This window comes from Natrix helvetica, assembly GCF_964273705.1.
Source record: "Natrix helvetica genome assembly, chromosome: 5".
In the NCBI taxonomy this organism is placed as follows: Eukaryota; Metazoa; Chordata; class Lepidosauria; order Squamata; family Natricidae; genus Natrix; species Natrix helvetica.
The window spans coordinates 61,264,729-61,287,600 of NC_138551.1; the positions used below are offsets into that span (position 1 = coordinate 61,264,729).

The 22,872-nt window shown below is 35.8% G+C and overlaps 1 protein-coding gene across 4 annotated transcripts in view; it reads right to left on the minus strand.

Annotated features, from left to right (window-relative positions):
- Positions 1-17,171, minus strand: part of FAM204A (family with sequence similarity 204 member A) — a 25,819-nt gene extending 8,648 nt beyond the window's left edge. Inside the window, exons 1-7 of one of the 4 annotated variants that reach the window (XM_081955452.1) lie at positions 17,039-17,122; positions 14,828-14,882; positions 13,015-13,256; positions 11,824-11,917; positions 10,283-10,316; positions 9,771-9,870; positions 7,722-7,811 (exon numbers count right to left, since the gene is read on the minus strand). In XM_081955452.1, the coding sequence (XP_081811578.1) occupies positions 7,722-7,811; positions 9,771-9,870; positions 10,283-10,316; positions 11,824-11,917; positions 13,015-13,254 (558 nt within the window). In that variant the 5' untranslated portion in view covers positions 13,255-13,256; positions 14,828-14,882; positions 17,039-17,122. Of the gene's footprint in view, positions 1-7,721; positions 7,812-9,770; positions 9,871-10,282; positions 10,317-11,823; positions 11,918-13,014; positions 13,257-14,827; positions 14,883-16,150; positions 16,172-16,951; positions 16,971-17,038 lie in introns of those variants that run through there. The other 3 variants (XM_081955455.1, XM_081955454.1, XM_081955453.1) reach the window with 3 other exon arrangements.
- Positions 17,172-22,872: the final 5,701 nt, after the last annotated feature.

Sequence of the window (22,872 nt, forward strand, 5' to 3'; positions counted from 1 at the left end):
AGAGAAAACATGCTGATTAATTGAACTGCAGAAAAAATCTACAGTATAAACTGCTTTGTCTCTTTAATTAGACTTGTAACATTTGAATTTTTTAAAGGTTTGTAAAAAAAGATATACATAATTAAGAGGGCACATGCATACAATCATAGGTGATAACCCCTGTCATATAGTAAAGTTTAAGGCAAAACACCCTGATAAAGAGAAAATGATTTGATTAAGAAGACAGAATAATTAACAATACAGTGCAGTATTTGTCCATAATTCTTTTCACAGTATAATAAATTGGGGTATCTAATTTTAACTTATTTTAATATTTCTATGTTATTATAATGATTGTATTGTGTTTTTATACCTCCTCCGTACAATGTGTAATTTTATAATATGTGTTTTTATTTATTGTACGCCGCCCCGAGTCCCTTTGTGGAGAGGGAGCGGCTAATATTCTATATTTCTCTATATTATATAAACTATTTCTTTCAAAGATTATTTTTGCTAAAATTGTATATAAATTTAAATAATTTTTCTATATTAAATTATGTGCCACAAAATTCTTCTACATAAACACTTCAGATAGAGAGTATAATGTATAGAAGTGGAACTCATTAGCTTTCTGTGGGCTTCTACCTGTGAATTACCACATTGTGCCACATTAAACAATGCAATAGAATCTGATTATTGATTCTTTTTAAAGTGGGAGACAGTTTAAATTTTGATAGGATACTTAACATAAATGTCTATCAAGTATACACTTATTGTATGTAAAAGTCAACAGAAAGAATGTAAAATTAGGAATTATGATAGAATGCACAAATCAATTTGAATTATCTCAAATAAAAATAAAAAGCATATTCAAAAAATAATTGTAATTTTGAAATCATTCATACCAAATGTCAGAAAACACTGGGATGACATTTAGAACAGTTTTGATAGTATTATTTGTATTTGGAGAACAACAACTAAAGTAATTTGGGATTCAATTCTATACTCATTTGCTTAAGAGTAACCCCTGATATACTCAATATAATTTACTTCTGAGAAGACATGTGAAGAATTAACCTATCAAGTTTCTCGACAGCCAATCAAATATTTTTTTCTTTTCAAGATACAGTATTTATTTTTTAATCAAAACACAAAAAGGAAAAATATAGCAAATCTACAGGTTTACTTATATTTATGTCATCACACAAGTATTTTTTTTTCATCTAAGACATCTGCAAGACTGATTTCATTTTTTATATTCCTTGACTTTTTAAGGCATCCATATAGCAGCAACTAATAACTGGGGTGTTTAAGGAAGCCTCCATCATACCATTCCACTGAAAGAGATTCACAAACTAAAGTGGGTAGCTGCTTTAAAGCAACAAATTGAATTGACTGGCTCTAAAGCTTTTTAGAGATTCCACAGATTTTTCTGCTGCTTTTAGAATTTTTTGCAAACAACACAGAATATTACAACCTCAGTTCCATACCTTGGGGGATATTTGAGTGTTGTGATAGGCTTTCTATCATTATTATGAGCAACCAGCAAATAAGATTTACCACTGCATTAAACTCTAAGATTATTAGAGCTCTTTTGGAGCTAGCAAGGCTAACATACTTTGGGCTTCATTCACTTTTTCACCTCTCAGCTTCTTTAATGTGGCTAGGCATAAGCCCTAACTTTGCTCTCTCTTTTGCTAATGAAATGTTACATTTCCATGCTGTTCCTGCAAATACAATTAGTGTCTTAATTTTTTTTTCAGCATTATAAATATTGGCTCAAGGCTGATCTTACTTTTAAATTCTACGTGATGGAGCAGATACAAGTCTTGATAATGAATGAATGGCCGGCAGATTAACATGGCTCAAATTTACTGCTTTAAAAGTAGAAATGAGATAGCAAGACTACAGATATACTTTCTCTGTTTGAGTCTCTTTCTTTGTTACATTGTGTTATTTTACTTCTGCTGCTTCTCCAATTATAAATACTTGCCAGCAAGCCACAACTCTGGCACAATCAATTACAGATGGTGATGAGGTCATTTCCATGAAAGCCAAACTTGCTAACAAGATACACAAACCCTCCTGACTCCCCAAGAAATTCAGTGATCACCTTCATGACCCCTATAAATCTTCGTTCCTGGAAGACGTCCAGCTTTGCCAATGTGCCCTGCCCAGCTTGGAACAAGGCCAAGGCCAGTGAAAGTGGATCATTCCCAGGAGGGACCATCTTTTCAACCAGCTAAGGCAGCATTTCTGGCAGAGCTTGCCATTCATCTATGCCACATTTTCCACTACTTCAGAAAATCCTGTGATCATGAATTCTATGTCGTGCAAAAAAAGCAAATAAAATATGTATCATTACTGAACTGAGATAAATAAGAGCAAGTAATCACCATCAATAGAAATGTTTAAAAATCCTATTAACAAAAAGGTTCTTACTAAACAAAATGCCCACTAACTTAAGATCAAATTGTTCAATTGGACAAATGTGCCACCCTTACCAACAACAGGTGGGAAAATAGTGAACACTGAAGTAATCAAGATGCCCTATGGAAATAATATCAAGAGTTTGGATGAAGAAGATCGCTATAAATACCTTCAGGTTGAGAATATAAAGTACACTCAAGTCAAGAAGCTTAGCAATGAAAATGGGTGTGGAATATAGCAAATGTAGTTGAAGAAGAAGAAAAGGACACTGGAAGAGTATTTGAAGAAGATGCACTGAAGCTAGTACATCATGAAGGCTTACCAAATACCAAAGAGACAAACATGGCCTAAAAGAAAGACCAGATGAAGACCAGAGAAGAGACATGGCAAAGGAAAATATTACACGGCCACTGATTTTTTTAAAAAAAAACCTGCACACAAATCAGATAACAACAAGATCTGCTAATGGCTAAGAGCAGGAAAGTTGAAGCAAAAAAACAGTGAGGCTAATTCTGGCTGCACCAGAGCAAGCCTGAAGAACAAATGCATTCAAAGCCAGAATGGAGAAGACATCAACAGTCAGTAAATACCATTTGTGCAAAGAAGCTGAAGAAACAGTTGCTGATTAGCTGCTGCAAGACAATTGCACAGACTGATTAGAAGCAGCATCATAACAAAAGTAATAATAGTGGTGCATTGGAATATCACCAAGAAATACTACTTGTCCCCAAGCAAGAAATAACAAACTTTATAAAAATGAAGTTGTTATTTATAACAATGTGACATTACAGCTGCCAGTTCTTTAACTAGTGTTGATTTTCAGATACATCAGGTTCTTCCCAACAACTAGTCCTAGGATGTGTAATGTAGTAGTGGATATATGTGCAGATCTCCGCAATGTGGTATTTTGTAATTGACAGATGGATATTTTGTCAATGTGCTGATCTTCTGAGTGCTGACAAAGATCCTTTAATATAGTACCCAGTCTCCTGATAACCACTAGGATCACCACAGATTTATTTGATTTTTATCCTGCCTTTATTACTTTATTACTCTAGTTATTATAAATAATTCAAGGTTGCAAATATTTGCAATGCTTCTTCCTACTTCTATTTTACCCACAACCCTTAAGGTGCATTGGGCTATAGAAGGTCCAGCTGGCTTTCATAGTTAATGCCTGACTAGCTTTCTAGGACACCACTTTAACAAAACACCAAAGGCCATAATCTTATTATTATGGTTAGCTGCAGTCAACCAGGTATTTAGACTGACTATGGCATTTTATCTACCCATGGAATCCTTCTCAAGCAGACATTGCTTGATGGTGCTAAAAATACTTTCACAAGATCTAGGTTGTTCCATGTAAAACTGCCTTTTGCAATGGCAACAGGCTGATGGTGATTTTGTCAATACCTATGATATTCAAGTGGTGCTTCAGAGCTTTTGGGATTGTACCCAAAGCACCTATTGCTATTATCTTTATTTTCTTTTGCTTTAATTCTAATTTTTTGTCTTTTATTCTGCTATAACTTAATACTGCAATATCCACTTCATGGACATTTTTATTTTTCTTATTGAAAATAGTTGTTTGGGGTGTTATGTGGTAAGTCCGTTTGAATTCTAAAGTCCCAGAATAATTGTGTTTCTTCATTTTCTATTACTTCTATTACTCCCACTAGTTCTGGCTTGTGGGCAGATGGTACTTCTTTAAAATATTAATAACAGATCACTATTTCTTTGTGTTCATTCTTTGTTTCATTGTGACGGGTATACAACTTTTCTTCCAGTAGTCCACAGCTGCTGGTCCTTGTTCGACAACCAACAGTCCTGAATCCTGTAATTCATTTGTTCCTAGATATCCAGGAACAGCAGAATCCTTATTGGCCCAACTAACAACTGACCTGGTATAAATTACTTCTCACCATATTGCTTAAGGGAGAGACATTCTCTGTTTGGCTCCTCTATTGAGACCTGTCCAATAAAACTGAATCTCTAGCTCTCATCTTCCTCAGAATACAAATGCCCCACAACTACCTCAAGGTACTGCCTACTGAGGGTTAATATTCACAATAATATGAAGTCACAGCTGCTTCTTTAATTGAAGTTGGCTTTGAGATATTTCAAGTTCTTTCCAAGAACCTAGGATGCCATAATGTATTGGCGCAATATACAAGCAGATCGAAGCAATGTCGCATCTTGCAATGATAGATGGAAATTTTGTCAATGGGTAGATTTTCTACGATTTATGGGTATGGTACACAGTGTGCTGGTAACCATTGGGACTACCATGGCCAGTTTAACATCATAGTCATTTAATTTCAATTTTCAGATCTTGGTATCTTGATATCAATTTTTAGATCTTTTCTTAAATCTGTGTCTTCTATTCTACTATCCCTGGAATTGTCAACACAATTTTGAACCATACCTACTATATCTGATATGTTATGACATTACTTGAAGGGATTAAATATTAACATTGTTAAAAGGGAAAGAATACAATGTTTGTCTATTTGATCAAAGTTAAACCAGACGTTATTACTTAATAGGCTTTTGTTGACCAGGCTGAATGACAAAATTTTAAGAATGTGCCTATTGATAACAGATGGGATATGGAATAAAGTGATCTCTTATATTTTAAGAGAAATTGCTGTTTAAATTGTTTATAGTAGTTGAGATGAGGAAGAAAGTTACTTCTTTATTTCCTTTTTGTTATAGTCCTTTTTTCTTGTTCTTTTCTTTACTCTTTTATTTTCTTTTAGGAACTTTTTAATTTTTTTTCTACTTTATTTTTTGTAGTTTGTATTAGCTTTTTTCTGTATAATGTAGCACATAATAAAATTATTTGAAAAAATATATTAAAAGCACTATTGACTATGAAAACACGTAAACCGGCAAACATTGTTATACAATAGGTTCCCCAAAAGCTTTTGAAGAAGATAGTCATCAAACAGTTGACCATTACAATATCTCAAAATCTTACAAAGATACCCAAAAATGAAAATATCAACAAATATGATATTTATCACACTATTTTATAAGCATTATTTATTGGCAATTTGCAGAAATATAACAAAATGTACCACCCATATAATAATAATTTAGTGAAAAACATGTTTTTACAGAGAATATTCTAAACTAGTCTATCAATATTCACCTTAGGAAGAAATTAAAATATTTCTCATAATTCCTGATGCCTCAAAGAAAAGTTCACACTTGTTAGAATAAAAGCACCTCAAATTCTTCAGAATATTCTTTTTTATATTCTAGTATATCAAAATAACAATAACAGTCCAACAGTGCAGGATAGTAAATAAAGTTACTCATGTTTCAATCTGCTGTTTCTATTCGGATTATGTATATTATTTACAATTTCTTCAATTCCCAGGCAATCTGATTCCATAAAAATTGGTTCTCACTGTGACATAATGATAGTACACTGACAGCTGTGTTTTGGCATTGCTTAGCTCTTCGGGGCATGTTTCATAGCTTCTCTTAGCCATTTCTTTATTTTTGGCCTCATTTCCCCTTTAAATACTCATGCTGCTCTATCTGTTTCACAGGCTTATAAATGTTATACATCAAAATTTGTTTCACTTATTACGGAAGGAAACATTTTAAAGCATTCTGGAATCCATGCCTCAAAGCAAAGGCTTTATCAGCAGGTTCCTGTTACTGCTTTTTTAAGAAAGGAAAATATCAGTGATCAAAACTGTACCTGATCTCTACAGAATACTTACCCACTAAACATTCATTCATCAAATTCAAAAGAAAACAACTATATCAAGAAATTTATATATTTATTTTAACTTGAACGTACATAAAAGCATTAGTGAGACTTAGTAACTTAGTAGCTTTATGTTTTAGCTTGGAATTTGGTCACTTAAAGAATATGAAATAAAAATAGAATAGAAATCTGCAAACAATCTTATCAAATATTCAGGCTACTGATTACATTTCTGGGAATTCAGAATTTCAAAGATAGTAAAGGAAACATTCTTGTTAAATGACTGTCTCAAAGAGGGGATTAACAACCTTGTTTAGAGTTCTCAGTAGAGAACAATTAATAACTGTATTTATTGTCTATTCATCCCATCCATAAAAGAAAATAATAAATGTGTCTCAAATGTTAATTATACAAAAAGTCATAAAAAATAAGGGCTGTTATTCCTCAGTTAACAAAAGCAATTAGGCTTGAACTGCCATTAGTAAGTGAAACAATCATAAAGCATGATGTCATGTCACCCCTTCATTTAGTTATGGCAAATCCATTATTATGCAAGGACCTCACATCACAAAACTCTTTTACTTTGTATCTTGGCACTATATTTTACTGGTTTATACAGTATTTCAATTAAGATTGAAAAAATAGTTTACTTAATAAACTCATTTAAAATACAGTTAATGAAAAATATATATTTGATACACTATACATAAAAGACAACATAGTTTACCATTTAAATATAAGAACAAAATCTATTACAGTCATGGTAATTTATTTATAGGCTATGACATCAGATTGTAAAGAGGATTTCTTAATTTAGAATTAAAACAGAGTGGCCTCATTCTTTTGTATTATTATGGAACACGTACAATGTTCCTAAAATGATATACTAAAAAACCCGTTGTCCAATATATACTGCTCAATATATATTGCCATTTCCCAATTTTATACCAGTGGTCCAGAGATGGGTTGCTCCCAGTTTTACTACCAGTTCGCTTTGCTTGTGCGTTTCCCAGATGTGCACTATGCACGTGTGCAGTTCAATGTAAATTGTTCTTTGTACATGCGCAGAATAATTTACAGTGAACTGCACACACGTGCGCACTACTAAACAACATGTCAGCAACGGCAGTAGTGACAGAGGAACTTGTTCGGGAGCGTGGCCAGTTGGGTCGCTGCCAGTTCTGCGACCCAGGCCAAAATACTACCGGTTCAGCAGAACCGGGCCGACCCAGGAGCAACCCCCTTCTGCTGCAGTTCCCATAATACTGAAGCATATTCAAATCTAGCATGAAATAGTGTCTAGAAGAGGATCAGTAGAGCAACTTTGCCATATGGCCTTTAGATCTGTTGGATTCAAGTATTCATTTAAAACTTGTCTATTGCATTCTGACACAATTTATTTATTCCAGGCTTGTGTATCACAAATTGCAATAGAAGCAATTAAGAAATAGAATATATCCACATGATTTCCAAAATAAGTCCCGCAATTCCCAAAAATGTAACTTAAAAACCGTTCCATAAAACAATTGCAAATTATGTCTAATAATATTTATTACCATATTGAAACTATAACAAAATTATATCTTACCTCTCGAGTAGCTAATCTATCACTTAATTCCTCAGCTTGGGCAATATTACCGTCAGCTACACATTTGTCTATACTGATTTCAAGGCCAGACTAGAAAACATACCAAAGAGAGAGAGAAAAATGAATGGTCCTCCTAGAATACAAACTGAACATTATAAAAATGTATTAAATTATCAATTCCAAAATAATATGAATTTCACATCTGTAAATTTCATATATAGCAAATCAAATGCAAAAGATAAAGAAAGTAAGTAGATTAGGAAGCTATGATTGAGTAGGGCCCAAACTCTGCTAATTTAGAAGACACATCCATATAGTTTTCTTGTCAAAACAAACTGAAGTAGCTTGTAATTGGGATATTCTTTTTGGGATATTCTTGCCAACTTTACAGCTTACTGAGTAGTCCTGGAATGTCTTCCATCCAAGTTGGAAGCAGGTCTGACCATAAGTGGGTTTTAATTTCTAATTTGAATAGCCCGCCCTATTGATAGTTACAGAACTCTTCTATAAGAACAAACTTTTGTATTATTTTCACTTTACTTTTTGAATAAATTCAGTATTTAAAAATGTCAACTAGTTTAGGCATATCATAATATTTCATTTCAATACCTGATATATACATTTCTTTCCTGAACAAAATATGGCATATCTGGATCAACTGCATGGAAAATCCAAATTACCACTGTATCTTTACAATTCTTAATTTTTATATTCATCAAGAAAGTGATTTCCAAAATGCCACCTCTCATTTATTTTACTATTGAACTCAAACCTATAACTTGTCAGATATAGGAAAAGGACACACTTATAATTTCTAAAATCAAACATTAAGAATAAGCTTTAAAAAACAGCAGCAAATCCCAAATTATCTTAGCTTTTACAAATGATCAGGTGGTCCTTGACTGATAACTGCAAGTGAGTTGTATTAAATTTTATGACCTTTTTTGCCATGGACGTTAAGCAATCACTGTAGTTATTAAAAGAAGCACATCATCAAGTGAATCTGGTTTCTTCCATTGACTTTGCTTGTCGGAAGGCAGCTGGGAAGGTTGCAAATGATGATCACATGACCCAGAATACTGCAACTGTCATAAATATATGCCAGCTGCCAAGTCTCTGAATTGTGATCGTGTGTTCGTGGGAATGCCACAATGGTTGTAAGTGCAAGGAACAGTTGTAAACCACTTTTTTTCAGTAGAGTTGTAACTCTGAACGATTGCTAAACAAATATAAATGCAAATCAAGTACTGCCTTAACAAAACATCAGATTTTTATCCCTAAAACTCTAGTTTAGCTTTACTGAATTTGTAATATAGATGAATAACAGGCAAAAAAGAAATAGAACACTGAATATAAGTTTATTAGTAGAATAATTATGTTTTCCAATTAAATTTAAGTGACCAATATAACCCTTACCATATTAAGTGGTACCTAAGTAATCTTGTCTTTCTTTTTCGTTAACCACTTTTGTTTTACTTATGTCTTTCTTAAACCGTGAGCTTAAAAGTGGGGATTTTTCTTTTTTTTTTTACTGATCCATGAGTTTTATTTCAATTGAAAGCTTTAAATGAATACGTACATTTTATACCGACATCTATCACTGACCATGGAACACCAGAAGATTGTACTCCCATTCTTAGTCCAAAACAAGAGCACAAGATCAACCTGATCAAGGACTTTATTTCCCCCATTCTTGCTTTACTTTGGCCACACCAGCACATGAATAATTGATGGCTGCTGGGTTACATGGACTGTGTGTGTCTCTGTGTAGGAATACATATGTATAACAATCTACCTTACCTCATTTAAACATTGGTACTTTTTATATAGTTTGCTGTTAATTTTAATATTTTAATCCTATTGTTTTACTATATATTAAACCTTCTAATTTTTAATTCTGATATTGTAAGTTGCCCAGGGTCTCTTGATAGTGAGATGGGCAACATATAAATGTAATAAATAATAAATATATTTTCATTGCAGTGCAGTGAAATGAATTGAAAATGAAATGCAAGTTTAAAATCAATTTTTTAAAAATCTAGCAATTACCTTTTGAGTAGTTTCTTTGCTTTCCAGTGGTTTAAACCTATCATTGATTCCAAAATATTGAGTGAGTTCTTTGAAGTGCTTTTCTTTTACAGACTCTTGGCTACAAAGAAAGGAAAAAAGAACAAAGTAATGGGCAAGATCCTATCACAAGAAAATAGTCACATATATAAATATATAACATATTAATATGAAACATTAAAATTAATAATTTTATATTTGGCTTATGTATTTTACAGAAACTGTATTTTTTTCTATTTTGTGACTGTAACATAATTCAATTTTATTTACATTTGTATATTTGATATAGAATATATCTATTTTATGAAAACAAAACCATCCATATCTATTCTTTAGCAGACGAGCAGAATTAATACTTTTTCAAGTAAAATTTCTTGAAAGGATCACTTCTGTACAAAATCCATTGCTGAATCAATCACAGAGAGTGAGGAGGAGCTGAACATTTCGAACATGTACACATAAATTTTAAATAATCATGTCATAGTTTGAAATACCTTTCAGTTATTTCTTCACTGCTTTTCATTTTACCTAAAAAAATCAAACTCTACAATTTAGTATGAAAAAATTCTCATAAACTAATACAAATGTTTTAGGACTTAATTCTGATGCACTAATAAACATAATGAAATTAGTGATGTTTGAGATATAATTAGTGAAAAATCAAAATTTTAAATTAAATCCCAGCTTAGACACAGTCTACTTCCACAGTACTAAACACAAATATGTACTGATACCTATGTTTAGAGGGAATTAAAGCTTATATGCTCTGAAGAATAGTATGTTATGCTGTATGTGGATATTAAGCTAGTGGTAGAAGGATCACCTTTAGCTATAATAGAAATCTGAGAAATACAGTATTTCTCACATGGCTGAAGATTTCAAGACAGTGATTGAGTGATACAACCAGAAGTAGGTTTTGTTTCATTTTGAAGGTTGGGATTGAATGGCAGAATCAGTTTCATTATACACTGCTTTTGCACTTACCGCCAAATAATTTGCAGAAAAGTTATTTCTGGTGCTTTAGTTAATCGAGCCTCCTCATAAGATTTACTTGGCCAAATAAATTTAAATAAAAGATACAGTCAAAAGAATACTTTATAACTGGGGAAAGATGTGTGTGAATGAGGTAAACCCTTTAAAGGCAAAGGTACTATCAGAGAACTGGTCATTAACCGCTGTAGATATATATTTTCAGTTATAATCACTTACAACTTTCCTACATAAGCACTGTGTAGATATTACCAAAGATAGTATTATTACAGAACAGAATAGTTACAGAGACAAATTAGCCTAATAAATTTCTAGTACAAAGTTTCAGACTAATTTGCATACAATATACAATATAAATATATGATTACCCTAACTGCATAGTCCACTGTAGCCCAGAACACTGAGCTCAAGTGATCTACCAACCTCAGCCTCTAGAATAACTAGATTACTAGATTCATAGCACTGCATATTCATAAATCAAATATTAAATCAAAAATAACTGAGAAAGTCATTTTTAAAATGCTATATGGTCTAACTATTAAAACACAGAAAAGAATGTCTGATATGTAATTAACATGACATTTAGAAAATTGCAGTGTAGACATTGACATCTCTTTTCTTTCAGCATACTTCCACAATATAACATATTACAAGATATCCACCTGTAATACAACATGCAAAAATTATGATATAAATGAACAAAAACGTATACATCTATTTCATGCTTGTGAATATTTTCTGTGATGAATAACTTCTCTTGCCTTATCAAAAAGAGTTTAGAAAGTTCTCACAAATTCCATCATGCTCTGTTCTACTGCAAGTAGGCTGTGGTTTAGAAAAAATGCCAAAGCCCAAGAACCTGGAATTAGGTAAATATTTATATGAACTACAGTAAATATAAATGTACAGTAAATCTACTAGATAACAACCAAATAACTAACATAAAATCAATAAGGTGATTATAACATTACCTAATCCTAACACAGAATTATTTGGGAAATTTATTGTAGTGTTCTGTATATTTTAACAACTAGAAACAAACCACCTTTTTGAGAACGTTTTCTCTTTTGTCTCTTATCTCTTTGACATTTTTCTTGATTTTTCATGTCAAGGTTTTTCTTTTTCAGATTCTGAAATTTCTGTTGAAAGAGAAAATTGATTTCTTTTTACTTTTGTTTAATTATAGTAAATTGGGTAGCATAAAACAATAAATTATTTTAATTGCTCCACAATACCAAAAAAGTACAATATTCATAACACATCAATGAAGTTGATTACAATATACACTGAACATGCGCAATTCAACTCTCATATATTCAAAGATTATCTTGATATTACTAAATGATACTTTTCACTTTCTTTTGTAGGCGCATTCTTTAGACATTGACTTTGAAACTCTAAATAAAAACTAAGATCTGAAAAGTTTAATATAAACAAACATGGCCAATGGGATTCTATTTTCTCCTTTAAAAAGCATAACATCACTGAGCATTATGATTGTGCAACAATTCAGAACACATGGGAATGTGAATTCAGTAGTTGTCTATAATAATTAGGACAGCCACATCTGTTTTTAGAGTTATAAACCCTACTGAACATGCCATAAATCGTGCCACTTTTGAACTTCTTTCTATGTGTAATTAGTGTCTTTCACACTATCCTAAGAAGCTGAGTTTCTGAAGTTAAGGTAGCTCTAAAATAGCTACATCTCTTTCAAATTCATGTGGAAGCCAAAAAAAGAGGAATATTTTAATGAATAGGAGAGATGCTACTCTGATGATATCTGAAGCATTTCTTTAAAATAATTCTTAAAATATGCAAGCCCTAACAAACAAGTATGAAATACATTTAATAAAGATAGTAAGTAATCATTCATGAGCAAGTTAAGAATTCCATAACATAACTGTAGATACACACGTAAAGACAAAAAACAAAATCAATTTTGAAAACCCTAAAAAAGATTTTTTTAAATACTCCAGTATATAAGCATGCCTACATGTTTGGTGAAAGGGTATTCATCACAACTTTTTCCTATCTAACTTTAAGATAGAAGTTTGTCAAACAATGTTATTAAACTATTTCTTCTCTATAATTGAAAAGTTTTAAAAGATTGTATTTCACTCAAAACAGATTTAATTTACTCTTGCCAGAATGATTACATGCCTAGATATCACAACAGGAATAACTAACCTAATATTTCAGTTTCAATTAAATGCAGAGTTGTAAACAAACCTACATTCCACATATCTAAGGAAACTCCAGGAAGGCATGCCAGACATTCCTGTTCTTCTGTAGAAGGAAGTTGGTTTTCAGCCATATTTTTTCCCTCATGATCACAAGTCTGTTTGTCTAGGAATTTCTTTTCTTCTTGTTTTTCATTTAAGATACTCTCAGTAAGAGACACTGTTTCTTCGTCATCTGAACTTATGGCAATATCAGCTTCATTCACACCAGGAGGTAGCAGACCACTCCACATTTCTACAAATGAAAAGATCAAATACTCGCTACTATCATAAAGGCATCTTCAGCAAAATTATTACAAATATCTTTAGGGCATCTTTACCAGTGTAAAATGAGAGCAAGAAAATTTGATCCACTGTAGTTTTTCATTCATTATTGGAAATTAGTTTTTTATTCGTTATTGGAAATTGAATATGAGAATAAATTAGCCATATAATGATTGAGAAAAATACAGAATTACAAAAATAACAGTGTTTCATTTAAATAGCTGAAAAAGACATTAATGTCCACTAATGGTTCCTACAATTTATTTTTAAAATATGTGCTCAAGTAACTTAAGTGATAATATTACATAAGTATTTGTTCTGTTGTTTTAGCAGTTATAACAACAAATATTTTGAATATTATACATTTTTTTAAAAAGAGGAGGTACAAGAAAGTGCACACTCAGATGCATTTGAAATCATTGAATAAATATACAGCACATTCACTATGATTATTTAACAAGATTACACACAGTGCAATACAAAATTTATCCAAGCTCAACCTTGTGAATAAACTGTTACACTATAATAGAAAGAAAAAAGATAAAAAATACAATAAAAATAAGAAATATAAATAAGAAAAAAGCAACATGGCTTATATATTTAAAATTAAAAGTAACTGAAAAGATAAATTAATTGAATGCTAATTATTTGCTGATATTTTCAAAAGTCTTTAGCAGTTACTTGGAAGAAAGTAACTAATTTCCAATTCAATAGCACTACCTCTAAAAAAAAGCCTATCTCCTCTTTCCTAAAGGAGAAAAATTTCAAGTTATGAAGGACAAAATTTTATTTTGATCTTCATAACTTGAAAAATTTCTCCTTTAAGAACAAAATTTTATTTTGATCTTCAAATGTACTGTAAAGCATTTGGTATGGTACATAAGTGCTTTTATACATAAATAGGTTTTAAGGTGGGCTATGGTCTTTACATTTATAAAAGTTGGCAACTGCATAATTCCCCTAGATGGATTTATGATTGACCAATTTTCAAACAAAACATATTCTGTAATTGTTATGGATGTCCCTCTTCAATTTATGTGTACATATATGTGGTACAAAAAATTGGAACATGACAAAAAATCCAGAATGGACAATGTCATCTTAATACCTTGTATTGTTCTATGAACATAGAAAGCTATTTAAGACTGAATCTCTTTCAGTGACAATTCTGAATGGTTTGGCACTCTTCCTGAAAAATATCTGTGGATATTCTTCTTCTGCAAAGTTCTAATTCTTTGGGCAGACATAGAATATGGCCGGGTAGGCCTATATTGAGCTTCAGCAGATGTTCCAGTTGTAGCCATGTCTTGATTGAGACCAGTGATAGTAGCCATGCCTCATCACCACCAAGCTAGACTATCTCAAAGGGTTCAATATAGCAAAACCTTTGAAAACTACTCAAAAACATTTGGTGCAAAATACTGGTAGACGATGGCCTACCAGTATCATGTTATACCAATACTGCAGAAATTGCATTGGTTGCTAGTAGTTTATGGGGTTAATGTGTCGGTTCAGACTATTAAAGCTCAAGTTGGTTTGTACCTGGGTTCCATCAGGACCATCTTCTCCAGCTATCCATTGTATTCATCTCAGTTATCTGATGAAATTGAAGGGAATATTTCTCAGTTATGGAAGTCACTTTATAAAATAGAGCTTTTTCAGGCTACACTGGTAGAGATTTTAATCCAAATTGTAAAATAACAATTCATTCTACATGGCGTTGAATATTTAAGGTTACTTATGCTGGTAGTGCTTACAGATGAGGTATTATATTGTTTTTACTGATTTTATTTTATAAATTATCAGTTTTATTTTATTGCCCTATTTTTTATTGTGGACTATTACGAACTGTTCAAATTGGTTCTATATAAATACAACAAATAAACAAATACTATGCCCCACTCTCTAAAATTTTGTGTATTTTCTTTTTAATTACTCATCCATTCCATATTTTTACGGCAATGTTTTTCTGTTTGCTTATTTCTACATTTTGGTTTTCTTATTAGTCTTTCAAAAACAGATACGTGTTTTATTTTTAAAAACTCAAATTCTGGTAATTTTTAATAAAATAAGATTAGGGTGCAGTCTAGATAGATAGATTAGAGATCTCCAGATAAGAGGCTTGATAGTCACCTGTCAGAGATGTTTTAGTGGATCCTGCATTGAGCAGGAGGTAGTACTAGATGAGCTCTAAAATCCTTTCCTACTCTGTTCCATAATATGAAACACATTTTACTCTTGATGTCTTCTACTTCTGAATGGAATTTTTAATTGTTAGTGTTTCTCACATGTGTAGCATTACTAAGAATAAACTTAAATCCAACTGGTTTCTACTAAACATGATAAACATATATAAAATTATTGCTGAACCTTGATAGTCCCTAACTTTGAGTATACTTACAACAGTGAAACAATACAAAACTATCACCTTTGTCCTTTTAAGTTTTCCTATTCACCACTTATTTATATTATTGTTAAGAGTCTCTGATAGGTACACAACTTGAATATATACTTATTGATGCTTCATTGAAAAAAATCAAGTTTACTAGTTTAGAATTTCAAGATGTTTTTAAATCCTATAAAGGATAACTACAGATTACAATAGATTTACAAAACCACATTATCCTATGAAGATTTCAGCAGCAAAGCAACACCTGAATATAAAGATGCCTATCCTGCTTCACACAAAAATATTATCTTTTTTGCCTCAAATCTCATTATAAGGGCAAACCAAGATATAAATCTAGCATTATTACATGAGCAGGTGCAGGATACTGTTTTTGGAGCGAACATGCTCATATGGAATAAGTATAGCTAAAGCTTCTTTTCCTACATCAATCAATCACTCTGCAGCATTAATTTCACCTTAATGTTTTCAAAGCAGAAAAGTAAAGTGTTTATCACCATTCCTTTTTTATTCCCAAATCACTCGGTCATTCACTGCAACAGGTCTTGGTCTAAAATTATAAAATAGCCATGGTCAAGTGTACATTCTTCCATTACACACTTTGTTTATAAGTTATTTCTACTACTTTCTTTGTTTATAAGTTATTTCAATCTTACACTATGATTGATACACAGAGAGAGTGTTTCGTATATTGCAGCAAACCTTATGGTGTTAAATGGTTTAACTTTAGCATCTGGATTGCACCTCCTGCTAGATTTAACCTATGCAGTTTATGGTTATCCCACTCTTTTAAATCCCTCACCAACTTATCTACCCAAAATGCTCTGCAATCAGTATGAAATGCTAAGGAGACCCGAGGCAGTGGGAGATGATATCTAACTGGTTGTATCAAGTTTCCTTTTACCCAACAGCGGCAGCACAACCATCGCCTCAGCTAAACGCAATTTCCCTTTCCCCCCAAACTACCGTTGGCGGTTTTTGCTCGAACCTCGACTGGTGGCTTTTGAATGGCCCCAACACATTCACCAATCAATAAAAGCAAAGGAAAACCGGGGGGGGGGGGAGAAAAAGGGAGGACAAAACTCGAGGATTCTCGTCACAAAGCACGCTTCAGACTAAGGTGCTGCCTTCAGAACAAGTCGCCGTCGGCCGAGGTCATCTTTTCCGTATTGCACACCCGCGTCTGCCACCACACAGCTTGGATCCAAAACCTGTGCAAAGCAGCCGCTTGCCTTCACCAAACTGCCCAGGCAACTTACTCTCCTGCTTCCCTAAAACCATAGAGTTGTTGTGCCCCCCCCTCCCCGCAAAAAAAAAATATCAGTCAAATTCCCAGCCTGACTTACCGCCGGATCTTGTTTACATTGCCGCCATCTTGGAACGTCTCCCACAGCCGGCCTTGACGGCACGAGCTCCGCCTCTCCCCCGACCCGCATTGGCCAGCCTTTAGGCGCGGGCGTCTCTATAGCAACCGGGCGTTCTTCGTTTTTCTCAGCCGAAAGGCTCCTGTCGAAAATTTCCGAGTTTTTCTGGCAGGCGGTTCGCGGAAGCAAAGTAGAGGGGAAAATTTAGAGAAGCTAAGAAGGTTGAAACCTTTCCTTGGCTGAACTGTTTTGAAAATGGTCTCGGTATCACCTCTTACACACACACTCACATACCGTACATTACCTTAAAATAGCATTCAGAGAGTACCCACGAATTTAGGCTTTGCCCTAGCTAAAGAAATTCTGAATTTCTTTTAATTAAGTGCCATCAAATCGTTTTGGCCTGCTGGAGGTAACTTTCTTCATGACCAATGATTGTCCATAACCTGGTCTTTCAGGTCTTCCAAAATTGCACCCATTGCCACTCTATCTGGGTCTATCCACCATCTTCTGTTCCTTATATACTTCCAAGTATTAGAGCCTTTCCAAAGAACTGCGTCTTTACATAATGTGTCCAAAGTGGGACAATTTGAGCTTGGTTGTTTGTGTCTTGAGTGAGAATTCTGTGTTGATTTGTTTGATGAGCCATTGGTTTGTTTTCTTGGATGTCTAAGGCATTTTCAGAAGTCATCTTCAACACCAAAGTTCAAAGATGTCAATACTGTTCCTAGCCTGCTTCTTCAAACTTTCAACTTTCACTTTTGTGGAGTATTACATGGAATACCAAAGCTTGCATGATTCTGATCTTTATAGAGAAACACATCACGGCATTTTTAAAAAAATTATGCCATGGCTGCCTTAACCTAGCAATCACTAAATAAGGCATCTATGGAATCTGTTCCCCTGTATTAAACATAACCTTGAGACTGTTTAAGTTTGTGTAACTAAGAGAGCTGTGTCAGATACTTAAAAGATAATACTTTCACAAATGTAAGGGGAAATAGATAGGCATGTAGTAGAAAACATTCTGAGAGAAAAATGGCTGTTTATTGATTTCTTTTGATTTAATAATCATTAGTTAATACAAAAACAAGCAGACAGCAAGTTATTTCTGCCAAGAGCTAACTCCCAAGGGAGAATTTTTGTACTTAGCTACTACTTACAGACCGATTTCTAAAAATAATAATACTATAAGAATTAAATGTATATTGGTCTGGTTTTTTTCTTTGTAAGTCAGCTTGGACTAGTGGTTAAGGCACCAGGCTAGAAAGCAGGAGAGGGTGAGTTCTAGTGCTGCCTTAGGCATGAAAGCTCGCTGGGTCAGAGGTAGATTGCTCCCGGTTCGGCCCACATCGGGCAAACAGGTAGTGGCAGCTGTAGGAGGCTCCACCCACCCATCAGAAGCTTCTGCGCATGGGCAGAAGCATCATGCGTGAATTGGTAGTAAAAAAAAATGGAAACCCATGACTGTGCTGGGTGACTTTGGACCAGTCAGTCTCAGTTCATAACATCAGACAAGAAGTTAGTCAGTAAAATCTTAATGCAACAAATGAATCAACAATTAGTAGATTAAAAAAAAAAGTAGATCCTTCTCTTACAGAAAAAATGTTAGGAAGAAAGAAAAGTTTGGGGCTTTTTCTACACCTAACCTAGTAGAATAGTTTTCACTTCCTTGTTTTCTAATTATAAAGTTCCCTTAGCTGTCAGAATAAAGCAATAGCCAGAGTATCTATATAAATTATTTAAAATATATAAAAACAAAATAAAGGCATCTAGTTGCCAGGAAATGGATAGTTGTTTGTATATCTTTCTGTTTGGGTACCAATATAATACAATTGACTTAAGGGGAAGGGAGCTTCAAGATCCTGAACTTTGAGATTTTTAGATCTTAATTGGATGGCACTACCTCAGACAGACCTAGTCCACAACTTGGGGTTCTCTTCGACTTGTGACTCAAAGATCAGGTGGCAATAGCGGCTAGGAGAGCCTTTGCACAACTTCTGCATCTGGAGTCCCTGCATTCAGTCATTCAAGCCCTGGTCATCCCAATTTTTGGACTACTGCAATGCACTCTTCATGAGACTACCCTTGAGAATTTGGAAGCTTCAGCTGGTGCAGAGTGCAGCAGCAGCAGCAGCAGTCCTTGGGGCCCCTAGAGTGGTCCATGTTACACCTCTGTTCCAAGAACTGCACTGGTTAGCTTCTGGTGCAATTCAAGGTGTTAGTTATTTCCAGTGACGTGCGGTGAGGTTTATGACTGGTGAGGCACTGACACAGTGCTGGGTTTCAAATATTTTTAGACTTGTGGACTTCAACTCCCAGAATTCCACAGCCAGGCATGCTCAGTTCCAATTTAAAGTGACAGCATTTGTTTTTCTCCTTTGCTCCTTCTTTCTTTTTCTTTTTCTTCTCCTTCCCCTCCTTCCTCCCTCTCTCCCTTCCTCCCCCTCTCTCAAACACACACACACACACACACACAGAAGTTGGATTGGACTATCTCTCCTACCCCTTCCCTCTCTCACTCACTCTCAAACAAACCCCCACACACACAAAAGTTGGATTGGATATCTTTTCCAGTGGCTTGAAAGCAGCTCCTCTGCCATCCCCCCCATTCCCCTGCTGCCTTTCCCAAACACCTCCACCATTGCAAATGCAGCCTGCTGTCTGGGTGGGAAATGCCTGGAACACAATAAAGCCCACCCACCACCTCCTGCTGGCAGGCTGGGGTGAGAGGAGAGGCAGAGAAGCCGGAGGGGAGCCGATCCGAGCCTTCCAAAAGAAAGAGGCTGGGGGGAAGTGTGCGTACTACAGCATGGCTCTTTGCCTGGCTTCCTGCCTCCTCCTGTGGTCTCCTCAGTGCTCGCTTGTGCTCTCCCTCCCCAAGTGTAGTTTGATTGCAGGCGGAGCCATGTTGCCTTTTCAAACTTGTAATCAGTGAAGCTGGGCTAGATTTTTATATAGTTTTATCCAGCTGTGTGTGTGAGAGAGAGAAATGAATGGGGGCCTGGGGAGGAAGTCACTACACTTGGGGAGGGAGAGCACCAGTGAGGAGACCACAGGAGGAGGCAGGAAGCCAGGCAAAGAGCCATGCTGTAGCACACACACCGGCCCCACAACGTGGCTCTGCCTGCAATCAAACTACTCTTGGGGAGGGAGAGCACAAGCGAGCCAGGGTCCTTCCCTCCAGCCTTTGCCCAAAGCCCTGCACAGCACCAGGAGGATGAAGTTTGAATTCCTCCCCCTCCCTCCAACCCACACATACCTTTTCCAGCTTTCTTTAACAGTTAAGCAGAGTCATCCACGGTGAGGCAGTAACTAGCTCAGCTTTTTCCTTTTACTTTTTTTTTTCATGATGAGAGTGGTGAGGCTGTGCCTCACTTGCCTCACCTGACTGCACGTCACTGGTTATTTCCTTTAAAAGCCCTATGTGTGTCCAGGTTACCTGATGAATCATCCTATGGGACAAGTCCACCCCATTCGTGCCAACAAAGGAGGCATGATGCAGATGCTGTCAGTCAAGGAATTTTGGCAGCAGGATCCAGAAGAAGAGACTTCTCTTGGCCTTTTGGAACCTATTTCCCTCTGAAGTGAGGTTGGCTCACACCTTCCTAACTTTCTGTAGGCGCCTGAATTCCTGCCTTTATCAGTTCGTTTGGGCCCAATGGGGAAATTTCACACTGAAGGTGGTTAATCGACTAACAGCAGTTCCCGCATTCCCCACCTCATATATTGCCCTTCCTTTGCCCACATTTTTAATTATAACTTGTATTTTATTGAAATTTGAATGTGCTTTTGTATATTTATTCATATATTTATGGTTTCATTTTAATATTTCAATCTACCCAGACTTGCCATGTGGTGAGATGGGCATCAAACAAATTTAATAATAATATTATTAACAACAACAACAACAACAACAACAACAACAATAATAAGCCACTTCCTACCCCTCCTTCCTGATCCTGCCTTCCTACCACCAAACAGGAAGGTAGGCTGCTTTCCTCCACCTCCATTCCTGATCCTGTCTTCCTATCACCAAACAGGAAGGTAGGCCATTCCCCCACCCCCCATTCCTGATTGTGCCTTCCTACCACCAAACAGGAAGGTAGGCCTCTTTCCCCCACATTCTTGATCCTGCCTTCCACCAAACAGGAGGGTAGGCCTATTTTCCCCCTTCCCTGATCCTGCCTTCCTACCACCAAACAGGAAGGTAGGTCGCTTCCCCCCCACCCCCGCCATTCCTGATCCTGTCTTCCTACCACCAAACAGGAAGATAGGCCGCTTTCCTGCCGTGGCTTGGCCTGGATAGCTATCAGGTGCGGTTCCTATGGCTATTGGATTATTATCTTTGGATCAATAGTGGCTTAGCCACCGAGAACCAACCCAGGTACCTACCATTACTAATGATGAGAAGAAATCAACAAAATTCCACATCAGGACGGTCATCACCTGGGTCTACAAGGACTGCAATTTCGTTGTATTTAAGTACAATGACAATAAAGATTATCCTTATACTTATCTGTCAAAAAGGGGCTACAGGGCTCAGTTGTTACTGCCAGGGAACTAGGGCATGCAACTGCAAAGTGACTGGAACCAAAGCACAAAACCTGGACAACCAAAGAAAATCGAGAAATCATCAAATGTTACTACCAGGCAGAACCAACAGCCAGGGGATTTCAAAAAAGCCTGATGTAACTGTGGAAGGAAAAATACCTGTAAAGTAACATAACAGAACAAAGATTAATCTGAACTACTTGAAAGGAGGAAAACTAAAGAACAAAAAGCTGAAAAATAGTTTACACAAAAAATACAACTTGCAGGAAAAAACAATAACGGAAATCATGGAAGAACTAAAACAATGTGTAATAGCAACAGCAAAGAAAATTGAAAGATATGAAGGACGAATAAAACAATATCGTGAAAATGTCCAGTTCAGAAGAAACCAACACCTCTTCTACCGGTCCCTTGATGAAAATTGAGTCCAAACCAATGTTCACTTGTTCTATAGGGAGAACGAGGTAGATAGGGACTGAGGCAAGGCAGGTTGAAGCTAACACAACCTTTCTTAACAGAGACAAACAGCTCATATGTACGGCAAATCTCAGACCGGCAAACAGCGGCAAAAGACAGCTGACAGCTCTTTTATAGTCGAGCTGTCAGGAGTTTAACCAATCAGGTAGCTGAATTCTCCCGCCGGCAGGCTGCTGCATCTTAGCCACTCAGGAGTCAGCAATGCAAGTCTATGGCAGGGCAATTCAGTACACAACACTCCTTCCCTCCCAGTTGGCACATGCGTAGTCCGCCAAGTACGCTGGCCGACGTCGGATCCGCCCCGATCGTCTTAGCTCAGGGGTGGCAGCCATAGGAGGAGTCTGTTGGCTGGGCCTGCAGAACTGCTGGAGACTGAGCGGCCAAGATGGTGGGACGAGTGACCATTGCTGGACCAATGGGACTACCAGGTAGGGTTGGTGATGAGAACGCGTTGGAGACAGGTGCTGATTGGCTTCAGGCGGCGTTAGTTCACCAGGGTAGGATTGGGTCTGCCCTGGTTGGAGGTCTGAAGCACCAGTCAATCTCCGTCGAAGTTGATTAATGTGGCGGCGCCACTCTCTTCCATCGTCAAGTTGGACCCTATAAGAGTAGGGTCCAGTTAGCTGTATTATTTGTCCAGGGAGCCACCCTGGTTTAGCTCCAAAGTTCTGAGCGTAGACCAGGTCTCCCAAGTTAAAGGCTCGAGCAGTGTTGTCTGTATTGGGGCTTTTTTCTGACACATAGCTGGGGTGCAGCCGGTCCAGGGTTGTCCGGAGCCGGCGTCC